The 14805-nt window shown below is 37.9% G+C and overlaps 1 protein-coding gene across 1 annotated transcript in view; it reads left to right on the forward strand.

The window, feature by feature from the left end:
* LOC148195234 (uncharacterized) overlaps positions 1–14805 on the forward strand; it is a 44956-nt gene that overhangs the window by 16104 nt on the left and 14047 nt on the right. Inside the window, exons 4-5 of the mRNA XM_088095131.1 lie at positions 216–314; positions 457–606. Of these exons, the coding sequence (XP_087951257.1) occupies positions 308–314; positions 457–606 (157 nt within the window). The 5' untranslated portion in view covers positions 216–307. The remainder of the gene's footprint in view (positions 1–215; positions 315–456; positions 607–14805) is intronic.

A 14805-nucleotide genomic window follows, 5' to 3' on the forward strand; every position in this document is an offset into this window, starting at 1 on the left:
CTCCATTCACTTCCCTTATGTTGTGAATTAAATTCAAAAAGATAGACACACTTCTAAAATACAATAACCGTGAAGGCCACGGTAAACCCCTGCATTTGCAGTTTTATACCCATCAACCGTTCCCTTGTACAGCCTTAGCTCACCGATCACCGCTAGCCAACCAATAGAATACCAACTATACTATGATATTGTAATCCGTGTTTTTTTTTCTGCAGTCGTATATTGTGAGCTGCTATAAAAAAGAAAAAGAACAGAAAAAACCAGAATTGTTGTGTTTTCTTTGCGGAAGGATTACCAGAAAGCAACCATGGATGGTACGTCATCTCTGTTATACTGACTATGTTGTCTTTACTGGCATGTTAAATTGTTTTGCTTTAGGTCACATACCTTAAAATATGAAAAGGTTCAAATGTTTGGAAGATGAATAATGCTAATAAACTTTTGTGTGGGTTTCAGTCGATTCGCAGCCAACTATGGATGAAACAATTTTGGTTGGTGATGATTTAATGATCGGTCCTCCATCGCCTGTAGTACCACCGGAAATAGCCTCCCATGTCCTCCAAGGTGTTGATTTGTGTGATGGACTTCTCAGGAATCTATTTCTCTATAAGTATCGTTTTCATTAACCAGGTGCAACTGTTCTTTCCCTTAATTCCTTTTCTTGCATAAAATTAGGGAACAATTTATTCAAGGTACACAATTTATTCGGCATCTTTGGTATTATTTTTGGAATGTTAGTTTGTTTTTTATATAGTTTGTGGTTGTATTTTCTGTTTTTCTTGTTGCGCTATAGTATGTATATATAAACATTTCCTTTAAGTGAATAAATGTAGTGAATTCTCCTGTCTTAATTTTAATACAGTTGTATAGAGAAGAAAGAACGTCTAAAATCCTAATAATTAATGTGTATAAAAAATAAGGAAATTAATGGCGCAAAAAGAAAATAAGAGTAATTTATTTATATACTCGGTTTTTTTTGTAGTTTATCAAACAGAACAAGTACATCTTTTTCAAACAAAGAATACGTATCAAGTATCAAATTACCTGACTTCTCTGCTTCAGTCCCAGACATGGCAAACACCCTGCCTGATGCCTGTGGCTTCCCACCGTCAAAAGTCTTCTGAGGCACCGCACCGGACGCTTTTCTTTGAGGGCAGTCACGAGATATGTGTCCAGGCTTGTTGCACGTGAAACATGTCCTTTCTTCCTTCTTGATATTCACGAGTTTGGGACAGTTCCTTCTATGATGATTTCCACCACACTCAAAGCACTTCAGGATCCCCCGACTGAAGAAATGTGGTCTTTCATAAGGCTTCTTCTGATTCTTGCTCCCTGAAAAACTTCCTTTCTAAATCCTCATTACTCGTCCTTTCTCCTCTATTCGTTCCACCACTTTAGCTTGCTCCACAAGTTCAGGAAAATGATTTATTTTCAAAAGGATGAGGGCTTTCATCAAATCATGGCGCAAACCTCTCTCAAACTTTCTGCACTTCCATTGCTCGCTCAAATTCTGAGTATAGAATCGGGCCAGATATTCAAACCTCTCCTTGTAAGCCTGTACTGACATATTGCCTTGTTGTAGAGTCAAGAATTCTGCCTCCCGCTCCATTTTAGCATTGGCAGGAAAGTACCTCTCTAAGAATCTGGTCTTGAAGTCCTCCCAACAAGCAACTTCTCCTCGAGCATCCATCTCAATTTGAAGGCCACGCAACCAGTATTCTGCCTCCCCGGCCAGCATGTAAGTAGCAAAAACCAGTTTCTGCGCCTCCGAGCATTCAATTGCAGCAAAAATTTTCTCATTACAGCAAATCCAGTCGTCAGCTTCGTCTGGAGTAACCTTCCCATTAAACTTAATAGGATTGTGACGCAAAAAATCATTCATGCCCACACGAGGTCTGGCTGCTTGTTCAACCTGTTGCTCTTGTTGTCCTTGGAGTACCCTAGATATTTGTCAGAGAGCCTGTGTGAGTTCCGCAGTGGCATTGAGTGGAGGAGGAGTTCTTGCCCGTCTTGACATCCTCTATTATTCAAAATTACAATTAAATGTGGAAAGTATAATACCATTATCAGGAAAACACAACAAAGCTAGTCGAGCTCACTCCCCAAGGCCCCAAAAGATTTTTCAAAAACCATTGCTCTGATACCAAAAATTGTAACACCCTTTATAAAATATATTAATAATAATAATAATAATCTTGAAGCATGAATCTTATGAAAGTGTTTTTTTTTAAACAATACATCACATAAGCAAACCATACACACCTCATAAGTTCATACATTACAACAAACCAAATCTTAATTGTTTCCTTAAAATAACAAAATCAAACGAACATAATTCAGAAAACATTATAAAAATCCCAACGAGTTTTATTTCCCGTCTCTCTCGAAGAGCTATTCCAATCCAGCTTTATCTGCAATACCATCTATGATGGAAGGCCATCTAAGACATACATTGGACCTCTTACTAGAGCCATGGCTAAGAGAGTTCAAGAGGAAGAAGGATCACTTAATATTTTGCTTCTATGGAAGGTGAATTATCTTAAACCTTCTTCTCTTAATTAAGCATGTTTACTTTGTTTTGTAGGATTAAATAAATTGGAGGGAGCAGCTGCCAACATGGCATTTGGCACGTGAAAGGAAGAATGGTTGGATAAGCTTGCTGCCAAAGTCATATGCAGCCAGCCAAAACCCCAAAATAGCCCAACGTTGGATGAGGAGATGCTTCAAACACGTGAGGAGCTAACCTGGAGCAAGGCATGGGATTTGCTGGAAGTTTTTAGTGTTGCTGTTAGGCTTCCCATTTGAAATTAGGCGGGAGTTCATTTCAGAAAAGAGACCCATCTTCACTTATAAATAGGATGGTTTCTTCCTTGTATGGTACTTTAGAGCTATGCCCAAATGCTGAGAAATATATTCCAGTCTTGCATTCTGCTCTTGAGTCAAAATTGCTTGCAATTTCTTCATTTTCTCTCAAGCTTCCTTCCATTATATGAAGGCTTTCTGAGCTGAGAGGCTTCACTCATTTTACCTTGCTTCATTCAAACACCTCCATCAACATTTACTCCATCAAGTCCGCTGCACACCAACACACCTACACACCTCTGATCTGGGAGCTTCAGGCCACTGGATTCCTCTGGAATTTGGCTCCATCAAGTGGTATCAGAGCTTAGGTTCTCCACGCACCAAGGAGCTAAGCATTTCTTCTCATTCTGCAATTTAATTCTGCTGAATTCCATCTCTGTTTCTGTTTTCTGTTTCTGTTTTCTGTTTCTGTTTTCTGTTTCTGTTTTCTGTTTTTGTTTCTGTTTTCTATTTCTGTTTCAGTTTTAATTCTGCTTCTGTAATTCTATTCCAGCCTTTAATTCTGTGTTCTTACAGTGTATTATGTCCATTTTTCATTTTAAACGGTGAATCATTTCTTGTTTGAGTCAATTCCAGCTTTGAACTTTAAATTCTGTTTTGTCTAAAGTCTTGTGCAAACTACTGTTGCTGTTTTAACATTGTCACTGTTTTGAAATTGTTTCTATTGAGTTCTGTGCTTACCAGTGATATACAAGTTGTTTGTTACCATTAGAGGCAGTGATGAGTTGATCTAGCCTTGGTAATATAGGCTGAAGCATCCAATAAGCCAAACTGGTTGTAAAATTCTGTTAAAATCTGATGCAGAATTTTGTTTGCTGTTCTAAATCATCAAATCTGTTTTCAGCTGGTTTTGATTGATTCTAAAGCTTGATACAACATTGTTTAGTGTTGTTGAATGATGCTAAGAGTGTAGCCAACCATAACAAGCAATGAAATGCAATTTGCATAGCTTGGTTGTGCATAGACACTAGTCATTTGTTATTTCAGATTTAAATTTGGTTTATCACCGTGCCAATTTTCATTGCATAGTTTAATCTGAGTTTGTCATGCTAAGCATCTTTAATTCCAGCTTAGATCTGTGTATTCACATTTCCTAGAGTCTTTTCCTTGCTGATCCAAACTTTGATTCCATAAAACTGAATTTGGTTGGTTATTTTGGTGCCATTTACTGCATAAGTGGTACAGCAGTAGGGATTTTCGAAAATCTGCTGTTTCTTTGCTGGTTTATAGCTTAAACAAGTCTCAATTGATGGTTCAAAGTTGCTAGTACTGTTCATTTGGTCAAAACATGACTTATATGCAAATTTGCATTTGAAACCATCAATTTTTGAGTGAAAATGGAAGTGAAACAATGATTTCGAATTATAGGCAGTTTCTAAGTTGTTTTAAGGTCTGAACATGTCCAAATTCATCATTAAAAATTGTTGAAACTGTCCAAACAAAGATTGAAACACTTCCATATAGTTTTGGATCTCAAACCACCAAAATTCAGTTAATTTTTCTGGTGCAGTTCTGTTTTTCCAGCTGCTGTTTGGTAATTTTGATGCAAAAATTCATTATTGGATTGTGAAAAAGCTGGTTCCATGATTAAAAATGAAATAGATGACTCAAAGAAGTAATATCAAGTGAGAAAAAGCTGTTGGAACTGTGCAATCCAGATTACAGGACCTGAAAAATCAAATTTCAAAAATCTGAAAGTCATTGGGGCATTTTATCAAACAGTTTTGAAAATTATCAAATAGTTTGCAATTGGAATCATTTCTGAACTGTGTTTGTGTTTTTTTTTGCTTTCTTAATCTGTTCTAGCACCTTTGGTAGGTTCCTTTTGTGTACTTGCTGTTTTTCCATACCTAGTTCATTTGTTTACCACATTTTTGGCTTCCAAAATTGTCAATTATTGCTGGAAATTGGTGTGGAAAACTGGTGCAGAATGGTAAATCTAGCTTGGTTTGTTTGAGTGGATTTAAGGTACTGTGACAGCTGTTGTGAAGCATCCAGTTGCAGAAACCTTTACTTATAATGGTAGCATACTAGGAAGTGAGGGGAAAGCTGAAATGAAAAGCAATTAGGAGCTCTTGAGTAGATGCAACTCTGCTGTCCAGCAGCTGCAGAATACATTACAGCAGCATAATTTGCCACCAGAATTGGAACAACTTGCATACTGTTTTTGAGATACACTTGGCAGCAGCTGAAGATTGAAGTCCACACTATTTTTACACATTTAATTGAGCTTGTTTGAGTACTCATATCACGGAATCTTGTAGTTTTTTTTTATTTCTGTTGTTGTGCCAAGTGACTTGGGAAAATGCTTTTGAAGCAATTCCAAGCTCACAATTGAACATTGTAATAGTCCAATTTCGTTTTCTTTAGTGTGAAAGTGTGTCAAGGGGCTCCAAGTGTCACTTGCACTTTCACTTAGGGCCGTCTAGCATTTACATTCTTGCATCTTTATTGCTTTCCTTAAATGTCTTGAGTAATCCTTTTTGTTTTAGGGTCTCCGTGGTATTTAGGATAGCATAGCATATAGTAAACCTTTCTTTGGTTTGTAGGTTCATAACATTTAAAAAGAATTTGAAGAATTTCTACTTAGAAACTAAAGTAAAAGAACATTTTAAGGAAACTCTGGCTAAGGAAGAACTTGGTTTCTAAGCTTGTCCATTTGTGACTCACCTCTTCTTCCTGGGAGCTACTTAGAAACATCTTTTACTTCTAGAATCTCTTTAGAAATTTTTCACCAAAAACAAAGAAAGCTTGTGAAAATCTTTTCACTCATTACTTGTCAAATATTTTGAAAACTTTGTGAAAACCTTTTCCTTTGACAAGAATGAGTCAATCAAGTGTGCAAGGAAGTTTGAAACCCAATAGTGAAATGTCTTTAAGGGAAGAATTTGAGCAAAGATTTGAACAAAGGGATAAAGAGATTAGTGAGCTCAAAGATATGATTAGTCAACTTTTGATTAATCAAGATAAAAAGAAAGAGAGGTCTTCCCATAGGAGAAGAGAAGAATCATCATCTTCTCCAAGTGAAATTGAGCAAAATAGTAGTCATCACAATGATGACCACTACCAAATGCCTCCTAGAAGACAACATAGAGTTAGAGAGCATTATCCAAGAGAGCCTAAGATTGATCTTCCTTCCTTCCATGGAAAAGATGATGTAGAAGAATACCTAGAGTGGGAAATGAAAGTTGAGCAATTGTTTGAGTGCCACCAAATAGATGATGAAAGGAGAGTCACCATGGCTTCTCTAAGCTTTCAAGGTTATGCCTTAATCTGGTGGACAGCCTTAGTCAAGGACCATAGGCTAAGACACTTACCTTCCATTAGGTATTGGAATGAAATGAGAGCTGCCTTGAGGAGGAGGCATGTACCAGCCTATTATGATAGGGAGATAATGGATAAACTCCATAAACTCCAACAAAGGAACATGAGTGTTGAGGAATATAGACAAAAAATGGAGTTACTCATGTTGAGAGCTGGGATAAGAGAAGAACCTAGGATAACAATAGCTAGGTTTCAAAGTGGACTTAACTATGACATAAGAGATAGGGTTGAACTTATACCCTACAATGATCTTAATGAGTTAGTCCAACTTTGTGTGAGGGTAGAGTGATGGACAAATTTGTAAACACCAAAATATGATGTCACAAACTTGTTTCACAATCGGCAAGTATGACCGAATCGTTTCAAGTAATAAACTTGGTAAGACCAAGTATCGTTCTCCCAAAGGACTCACGGCCTAGTTTAGTTATGTGATTTGTTGATTAGCTAAGACTTAAGAACACAATAATTGAAGTTTAATATGCAAAGACGAAAATTAAATATGTATGCATGAATTGATCAATGACAAAGACAAAAGATAAACACTTTCAAGGAAATATATGAATGAATATGTTGTTGGGGGTCAATTTCATCTCATCCACTCTCATATATTTTAGGAATTCAACATTCAAATCATCATTGTTAATGCCACTCTCTAATGTACCATTCTAGATGGCTTCTCCCTAATCAAATAGTTCATACAATTCCTAGCATTCCTAATGATTAGTTCATGAGTGCAGGAGCTTAAAGGCAACCAATATAATATTGTCAGTATAATATTGGGAGAAATTCCCCGGATCTAGATTTCCCCGTACGTGTCCGTATCAACAAAACCAATAATCATGCATTAGAATGAGTTAAACAATGCAAGCATTGAGCAAAGAGGAAAAACCCTAACTAATGATGAAAGAAAGCATATGTCTTAATTCAAAGATGTACTCAACAAATCCATATATGAGAGCTTCAAGAGATTACTTTGATTCCCCAACAAACATACAAGGTTTAGTTCACCATATTCATGGTGAACCTAGATGAATTACAATGAAAGTATGAAAGAATAAACCCAATAAAGGTGAAGAGGTAGCCTGAGCATCCAAGATCCTCCTTCAAAGGGGTGAAAGAGAGAGTGTTTGCCTCGTTTCTGCCAAAGATGCCTAACTATAGGACGTGCAAGCCCTTATATACTAATCTAGAGTTACAAAAGATTACAAAAGTCCAAGCCCAAAAAGTGCCGCTCAGCGGTATTTACCACTCAGCGGTGATTGCGCGTCTTCTTTCTTCCCCTCAGCGGCCATTTTGCCCCTCAGCGGTTCCAACGTCACCTCTTGAGTGCCGCTCAGCGGTAGTTTGCCGCTGAGCGGTGCCTTCGACTTCTCCTTTTTGCACTCTTTCTTGTCTTTTCTAATGTCCTCTCTCTTATTCTTCACTTCTTTCACCAAATTCACCTCAAAACCTGCACAAAAACACTTAAATCAAGCATAAACCTGTCCAGCTCTCTTATTTCTGAAAATATAAACAAAAGGCATGATTTCAAGCTAGTTTCTAAGTCTAAAGGTTGCTTTTAGTATCAACTTTAAGCATGAAAATAACAGTTTTTCAACTGTTATCATAGAGCAACAACTAAAGAGGAAAAGCTCCACCAAGAAAGATTACCCTCATAGTTCTCACCATAAGAAAGAGTATAAGAGGGAGGGTAGTCAAACCAAGCCAAGATTTGAAGAAAGAGAGAGAGAGAGGAAAAGAAAAAGTTAAAGAACCTTCAAGAGATCATAAGAGTAAGGAGACTAAGTGTTTTAGGTGTGGGGAAAAAGGGCACTATGCATCTGAGTGCCGCAATAGAAGGTCAACTTACATCCTTGAGCATGAGAGTGAAAGTGAGGGTTCTTCATATAGTGAGTCTGAGACATCCACTTCTGAAGAAGAAGAAGCTTTACCTTGTGATGGTGACTTACTTATGGTAAGGAGACTCCTGGAAAGTAAACATGTAGAATTAGAACAGTCACAAAGAGAGAACCTATTCCACACAAGATGCAAAGTTTTAGAAAAGACATGTTCAATGATAGTGGATAGTGGCTCTTGTTGCAACTGTTGTAGTTCTAGAATGGTAGAGAAGCTTGGCTTAACCACTACTCCTCATCCTAAACCTTACAAACTTCAATGGATTAAAGAGGATGATGGAATAGTAGTTAAGGAACAAGTAAGTGTACCCATTTCCATTGGCAAATATGAAGATCAAATTGTTTGTGATATAGTACCAATGGAAGCTGGGCACATATTACTTGGAAGACCTTGGCAATATGATAAACAAGCTTTACATGATGGAGTCACCAACAAAATCACCATTCAACACAAGGGAAAGAAAATTATTTTGTGTCCTCTTACACCTTCACAAGTAAGAGAGGACCAAATAATTCTTAAAAAGAAGTTGGATGGAGAAAAGAAAAAAGAAAATAGGAAAGAAAGAAAGAATTTGGTAACCCATGCCTCAGGCCATGAAGTTGTCCAACCTCAAACCTTGAATATTTCCAAAAATCTTTTTCTTGGACAACCTCATTTTCTTCTTTATTGCAAAGAGGCATTTGTTTCAATCACTCATGAACTTGGTTCTCTACCAAAGGGGTTGCAAAAACTTTTAAAGGAATTTGATGATATATTTCCCAAAGAGGTACCAAGTGGATTACCACCTTTGAGGGGAATAGAACATCAAATAGATTTGGTACCTGGGGCAAGCCTACCTAATAGGCCAGCCTATAGAACCAACCCTATGGAAACAAAAGAAATAGAGAAACAAGTTAATGACTTGTTGAACAAAGGGTGGATCCAAAAGAGTTTAAGTCCCTGTGCTGTGCCTGTGTTGTTGGTCCCTAAAAAGGATGGGTCTTGGAGAATGTGTACAGATTGTAGGGCCATCAACAACATAACTGTCAAGTATAGACATCCCATTCCTAGGTTAGATGATATGTTGGATGAATTACATGGAGCAAATCTCTTCACCAAAATTGATCTTAAAAGTGGATACCATCAAATAAGAATTCATGAAGGAGATGAATGGAAAACTGCTTTCAAGACCAAGTTTGGTTTGTATGAATGGTTAGTCATGCCCTTTGGCTTGACCAATGCTCCAAGTACATTCATGAGATTAATGAATCATGTGCTTAGGGAATGCATAGGCAGATTTGTAGTGGTCTACTTTGATGATATCTTAATCTATAGTCAAGGCCTTCAAGAACATCTTAACCATGTCAGAAAAGTCTTGCTTCTTCTTAGAGAACATCATCTCTTTGCCAACTTTGACAAATGTACTTTTTGTCAAGAAAGTGTGATTTTCCTTGGATTCAAAGTGGGAAAAGAAGGTGTACATGTTGATCCAGAGAAGATCAAGGCTATACAAGAATGGCCAACCCCTAAAAATGTAGGAGAGGTGAGAAGTTTTCATGGGCTAGCAAGTTTTTATAGGAGATTTGTGAAAGATTTCTCCACCATAGTTGCTCCTTTAAATGAGCTAGTCAAGAAAGATATGCCTTTTATTTGGGGTGATAAGCAAGAGTTGTCTTTTGAGACTTTGAAACACAAGTTAACACATGCACCTATTCTAGTTTTGCCTGATTTTTCCAAAGCCTTTGAACTAGAATGTGATGCATCTGGGGTAGGAATAGGAGCTGTTTTAATACAAGGAGGACATCCCGTAGCTTACTTTAGTGAAAAACTTAGGGGGCCTACCTTAAACTATCCTACCTATGACAAAGAGTTGTATGCCCTCATTAGAGCTTTGAAAACTTGGGAGCATTACCTGGTAACTAGAGAATTCATCATACACACTGACCATGAATCTCTCAAGTATATTAAAGGGCAAGCAAAGCTAAACAAAAGACATGCAAAGTGGGTGGAATATCTTGAGCAATTTCCCTATGTCATCAAACACAAAAAGGGGAGTACTAATGTTGTTGCGGATGCTTTATCTAGAAGACATGCATTATTAGTAACCCTAGGATCTCAAATATTAGGATTTGATGACATAAAAGAGTTATATGAAAATGATGAAACATTTGCATCCACTTATTCATCATGTCTTAAGAAGCCTTTTGATGGATTCTATCTTTCTGAGGGGTATCTTTTTAATAAAGGAAAACTTTGTATACCCCAAGGATCCATTAGAAAACTTCTTATCAAAGAGAGTCATGGAGGAGGACTCATGGGCCATCATGGAGTTGATAAAACTCTGAACATTTTGAAAAGTAAATTTTATTGGCCACACATGAGAATAGATGTTCAAAGGCATTGTTCTAAATGTATAGCTTGTTTGCAAGCTAAGTCCAAAATTATGCCTCATGGACTCTATACACCTCTTCCTATAGCTAATACCCCTTGGGAGGACATAAGCATGGATTTTGTCTTAGGATTACCAAGAACTCAAAAGGGGTATGATTCTATATTTGTGGTAGTAGATCGTTTTAGTAAAATGGCTCATTTTATACCCTGCCACAAAGTAGATGATGCTAGCTATATCTCTAGACTCTTCTTTAAAGAAATAGTGAGATTGCATGGCTTACCCAAAACTATAGTGTCTGATAGAGATGTGAAGTTTCTAAGCCATTTTTGGAAAACTTTATGGGAAAAGCTTGGAACTAAACTTCTATTTTCTACTACATGTCACCCACAAACTGATGGGCAAACTGAAGTAGTAAATAGATCTTTATCTACATTATTAAGGGTAATATTAAGAGGAAATAACAAATCTTGGGATGAACATCTACCTCATATTGAATTTGCTTATAATAGAGTAGTCCACAAGACTACTAATCTTTCTCCTTTTGAGGTTGTTTATGGTTTTAACCCTATCACACCTCTTGATTTACTACCTCTTCCAGAATCATCTTCTTTTCTTCATAAAGAAGGTGCTTCTAGAGCGGAGTTTATCAAGAAGTTACATGAGAAAGTTAAAATCCAAATTGAAAAACAAACTCAAAAATATGCAGAATACAACAACAAAGGGAGAAAGAAAATAGTTTTTGAAAAAGGAGACCTAGTTTGGCTTCATTTGAGAAAGGAAAGATTTCCCTCTCAAAGGAAGTCCAAACTTAGTCCAAGAGGAGATGGTCCATTCAAGGTGGTCAAAAGAATAAATGATAATGCATACATCTTAGATCTTCCTGAAAGTTATGGTGTCAGTCATACTTTTAACGTCTGTGACTTAATTCCTTTCACAGGAGATGATCAACAGGATGCAACAGATCTGAGGACAGATCCTTCTCAAGAGGGAGGGTCTGATGGAAGGCCATCTAAGACATACATTGGACCTCTTACTAGAGCCATGGCTAAGAGAGTTCAAGAGGAAGAAGGATCACTTAATATTTTGCTTCTATGGAAGGTGAATTATCTTAAACCTTCTTCTCTTAATTAAGCATGTTTACTTTGTTTTGTAGGATTAAATAAATTGGAGGGAGCAGCTGCCAACATGGCATTTGGCACGTGAAAGGAAGAATGGTTGGATAAGCTTGCTGCCAAAGTCATATGCACCCAGCCAAAACCCCAAAATAGCCCAACGTTGGATGAGGAGATGCTTCAAACACGTGAGGAGCTAACCTGGAGCAAGGCATGGGATTTGCTGGAAGTTTTTAGTGTTGCTGTTAGGCTTCCCATTTGAAATTAGGCGGGAGTTCATTTCAGAAAAGAGACCCATCTTCACTTATAAATAGGATGGTTTCTTCCTTGTATGGTACTTTAGAGCTATGCCCAAATGCTGAGAAATATATTCCAGTCTTGCATTCTGCTCTTGAGTCAAAATTGCTTGCAATTTCTTCATTTTCTCTCAAGCTTCCTTCCATTATATGAAGGCTTTCTGAGCTGAGAGGCTTCACTCATTTTACCTTGCTTCATTCAAACACCTCCATCAACATTTACTCCATCAAGTCCGCTGCACACCAACACACCTACACACCTCTGATCTGGGAGCTTCAGGCCACTGGATTCCTCTGGAATTTGGCTCCATCAATCTACTCCCGTACAAGTACGATCATCGTAGGTGGAAACCACAACCACAACATTTCAGGGTGAGTAACCAGAAATATCACATCATAAGCCCATTACATATAAACTATAATAATTTCCATGATTTAATATAAATCGACACACATGACATTGCAGACTAGTCTTTCATAAACAATGTCGTTTACTTGTAATTCGTCGTCATAACCTGCTCTCAATAACAGGCGACCCGAGCCGTCTTCCATCGCGACTTCAGACCTATCTCCCCGACTCCTCAAGGACTAACGAGTAAAAACATCAATACTAAGCGTAACGATGCACTATACTCAACACGAGCCGAAGTCATTGGGCGAGACATTCACCTTCTCGCGCAGAAGAAGGTGACACTCGAATCTCAGTCTCACGCGAGACTAGCAAAAATACTCAAAAGACAGACGGAGTTACAAGTAAATAACATAGTGTATGTACCACCTCCAACAGAATAAACGTGCTCAATCACGAATTCATACATATTCTCAATAACATGTATAAATAAACCAATATTGGATCAAGGAAATAACTAACAATTCTCAATAATTGTTTCAAAATACTCTCACGGATTCATACATTATCGTCGAACGCTATTTTCAACTCTGATGCTGTCTGGACGAACGTCCTAGGATCAATAATCATCAAAGGCCGAACGCTGCCTATTGATAACAGTTGAAAAACTGTTATTTTCATGATTAAAATTGACACTAAAAGCAACCTTTACACTTAGAAACTAGCTTGAAATCATGCTTTTCTTTATATTTTTGGGAATAAGAGAGCTGGACAGGTTTATGCTTGATTTCAGTGTTTTTGTGCAGGTTTTAAGGTGAATTTGGTGAAAGAAGTGAAGAAGGAGAGAGATGAAATCAGAAAAGACAACAAAAAGTGCAAAAGGAGAAGCCGAAGTCACCGCTCAGCGGCAGTTTACCGCTGAGCGGCACTCAGGAGTTTGCGGGAGGTCCGCTGAGGGGCAAAATGGCCGCTGAGGGGAGAAAACAAGTCACGCACTCACCGCTGAGCGGTATTTTACCGCTGAGCGGTACTCTGGAAGTCACGGGAGATCCGCTGAGGGGCAAAATGGCCGCTGAGGGGAGAAAACAAGTCACGCAATCACCGCTGAGCGGTAGTTTACCGCTGAGCGGCACTTTAATGGGCTTGGACTTGACTTTTTGTAATTTACGAATGATACATAAGCTTTAGGGTTTCCTAGGGTTAGGTATCTCTGGCTGGAACGAGGCAAACACTCTCTCTACCACCCCTTTGAAGGAGGATCTTGGATGCTGAGGCTTCCGCTTCACCTTTTTAGGGTTTATTCTTTCATTCTTTCATTGTAATTCATCTAGGTTCACCATGAATATGGTGAACTAACCTCTTTATGTTTGTTGGGGAATCAATGTAGTCTTGTGAAACTCTCATATATGGAATCTGTGTTTACATCTTTTAATTAAGACTTATGCTTTCTTTCATCATTAGTTAGGGTTTTTCCTCTTTGTTTAATGCTTGCATGGTTTAACTCATTCGATGCATGATTATTGGTTTTGTCGATACGGGAACGTACGGGGAAGTCTAGATCCGGGGAATTTCTCCCAATTTTATATTGGTTGTCGTTAAGCTCCTGAACTTATGAACTAATCATTAGGAATGCTAGGAATTGTATGAACTCGTGATTAGGGAGAAGCCTTCTGGAAAGGTACATTAGAGAGTGGCATTAACAATGGTGATTTGATCGTTGAATTCCTAAAATATATGAGAGTGGATAAGATGAAATTGAACCCCAACAACATATCCATACATAAATTTCATTGAAAGTGTTTATCTTTTGCTTTTTGCCATTGATCACAATTCATGCATACATGTTTATTTTCTGTCTTGCATTTTAAACCCCAATTAATTCGTTTGTAAGTCTTAGTTAATTAAGAAATCACATAACTAAACTAGGCCGTGAGTCCTTTGGGAAGAACGATACTTGGTCTTACCAAGTTTTATTACTTGAACGATTCGGTCATACTTGCCGATTAAAAACAAGTTTGTGACATCATAATTTGGTGTTCATAAATTTGTCCATCACCTATGGACACCAAACGTTATTAAACCGAGCCCCAAAGGACGAACGCTCGAGATCAAGCCTAGTCGTAACACTACCTCTGACGAGCACTTCTTGAGGAATATCATCATCGAGATCGATCGTTCCATACGAACGATCACTTTGGGACAGGACGCTATAGGGACGAACGTTAAGGTCGAAACTCGTTTATCTGAATATTTAAAGATCGAACGTTAGAGTCTTGGCCGAACGTCTAGATCATTTTGCCGCTCCCTGATAATGCTGGCCGAACGTTTGAAGTATTGGCCGAATGATTACAACTTAACCGAACAGTATGATATCAAAACCTGACGAACGGTATTAAGCCTCTTCTGACCATGCGGTATTAAATCAAATCCTGGGTACTACTATTATTCGAACGCTACAATTTCTAATACATCAGAAACGTTCAAGACTTAAACTTAGTAATATCCAATTAAGACTGCACGTCCCAATCTCTAATACAACAAAACCGAACGTTCAAGATTCAAACCTAAGAATCCATATTAAGGACGAACGGCTGC

The sequence above is a fragment of the Vigna umbellata genome, chromosome 7 (genome assembly GCF_029865625.1).
Source record: "Vigna umbellata cultivar VRB3 chromosome 7, Vumbellata_1.0, whole genome shotgun sequence".
In the NCBI taxonomy this organism is placed as follows: Eukaryota; Viridiplantae; Streptophyta; class Magnoliopsida; order Fabales; family Fabaceae; genus Vigna; species Vigna umbellata.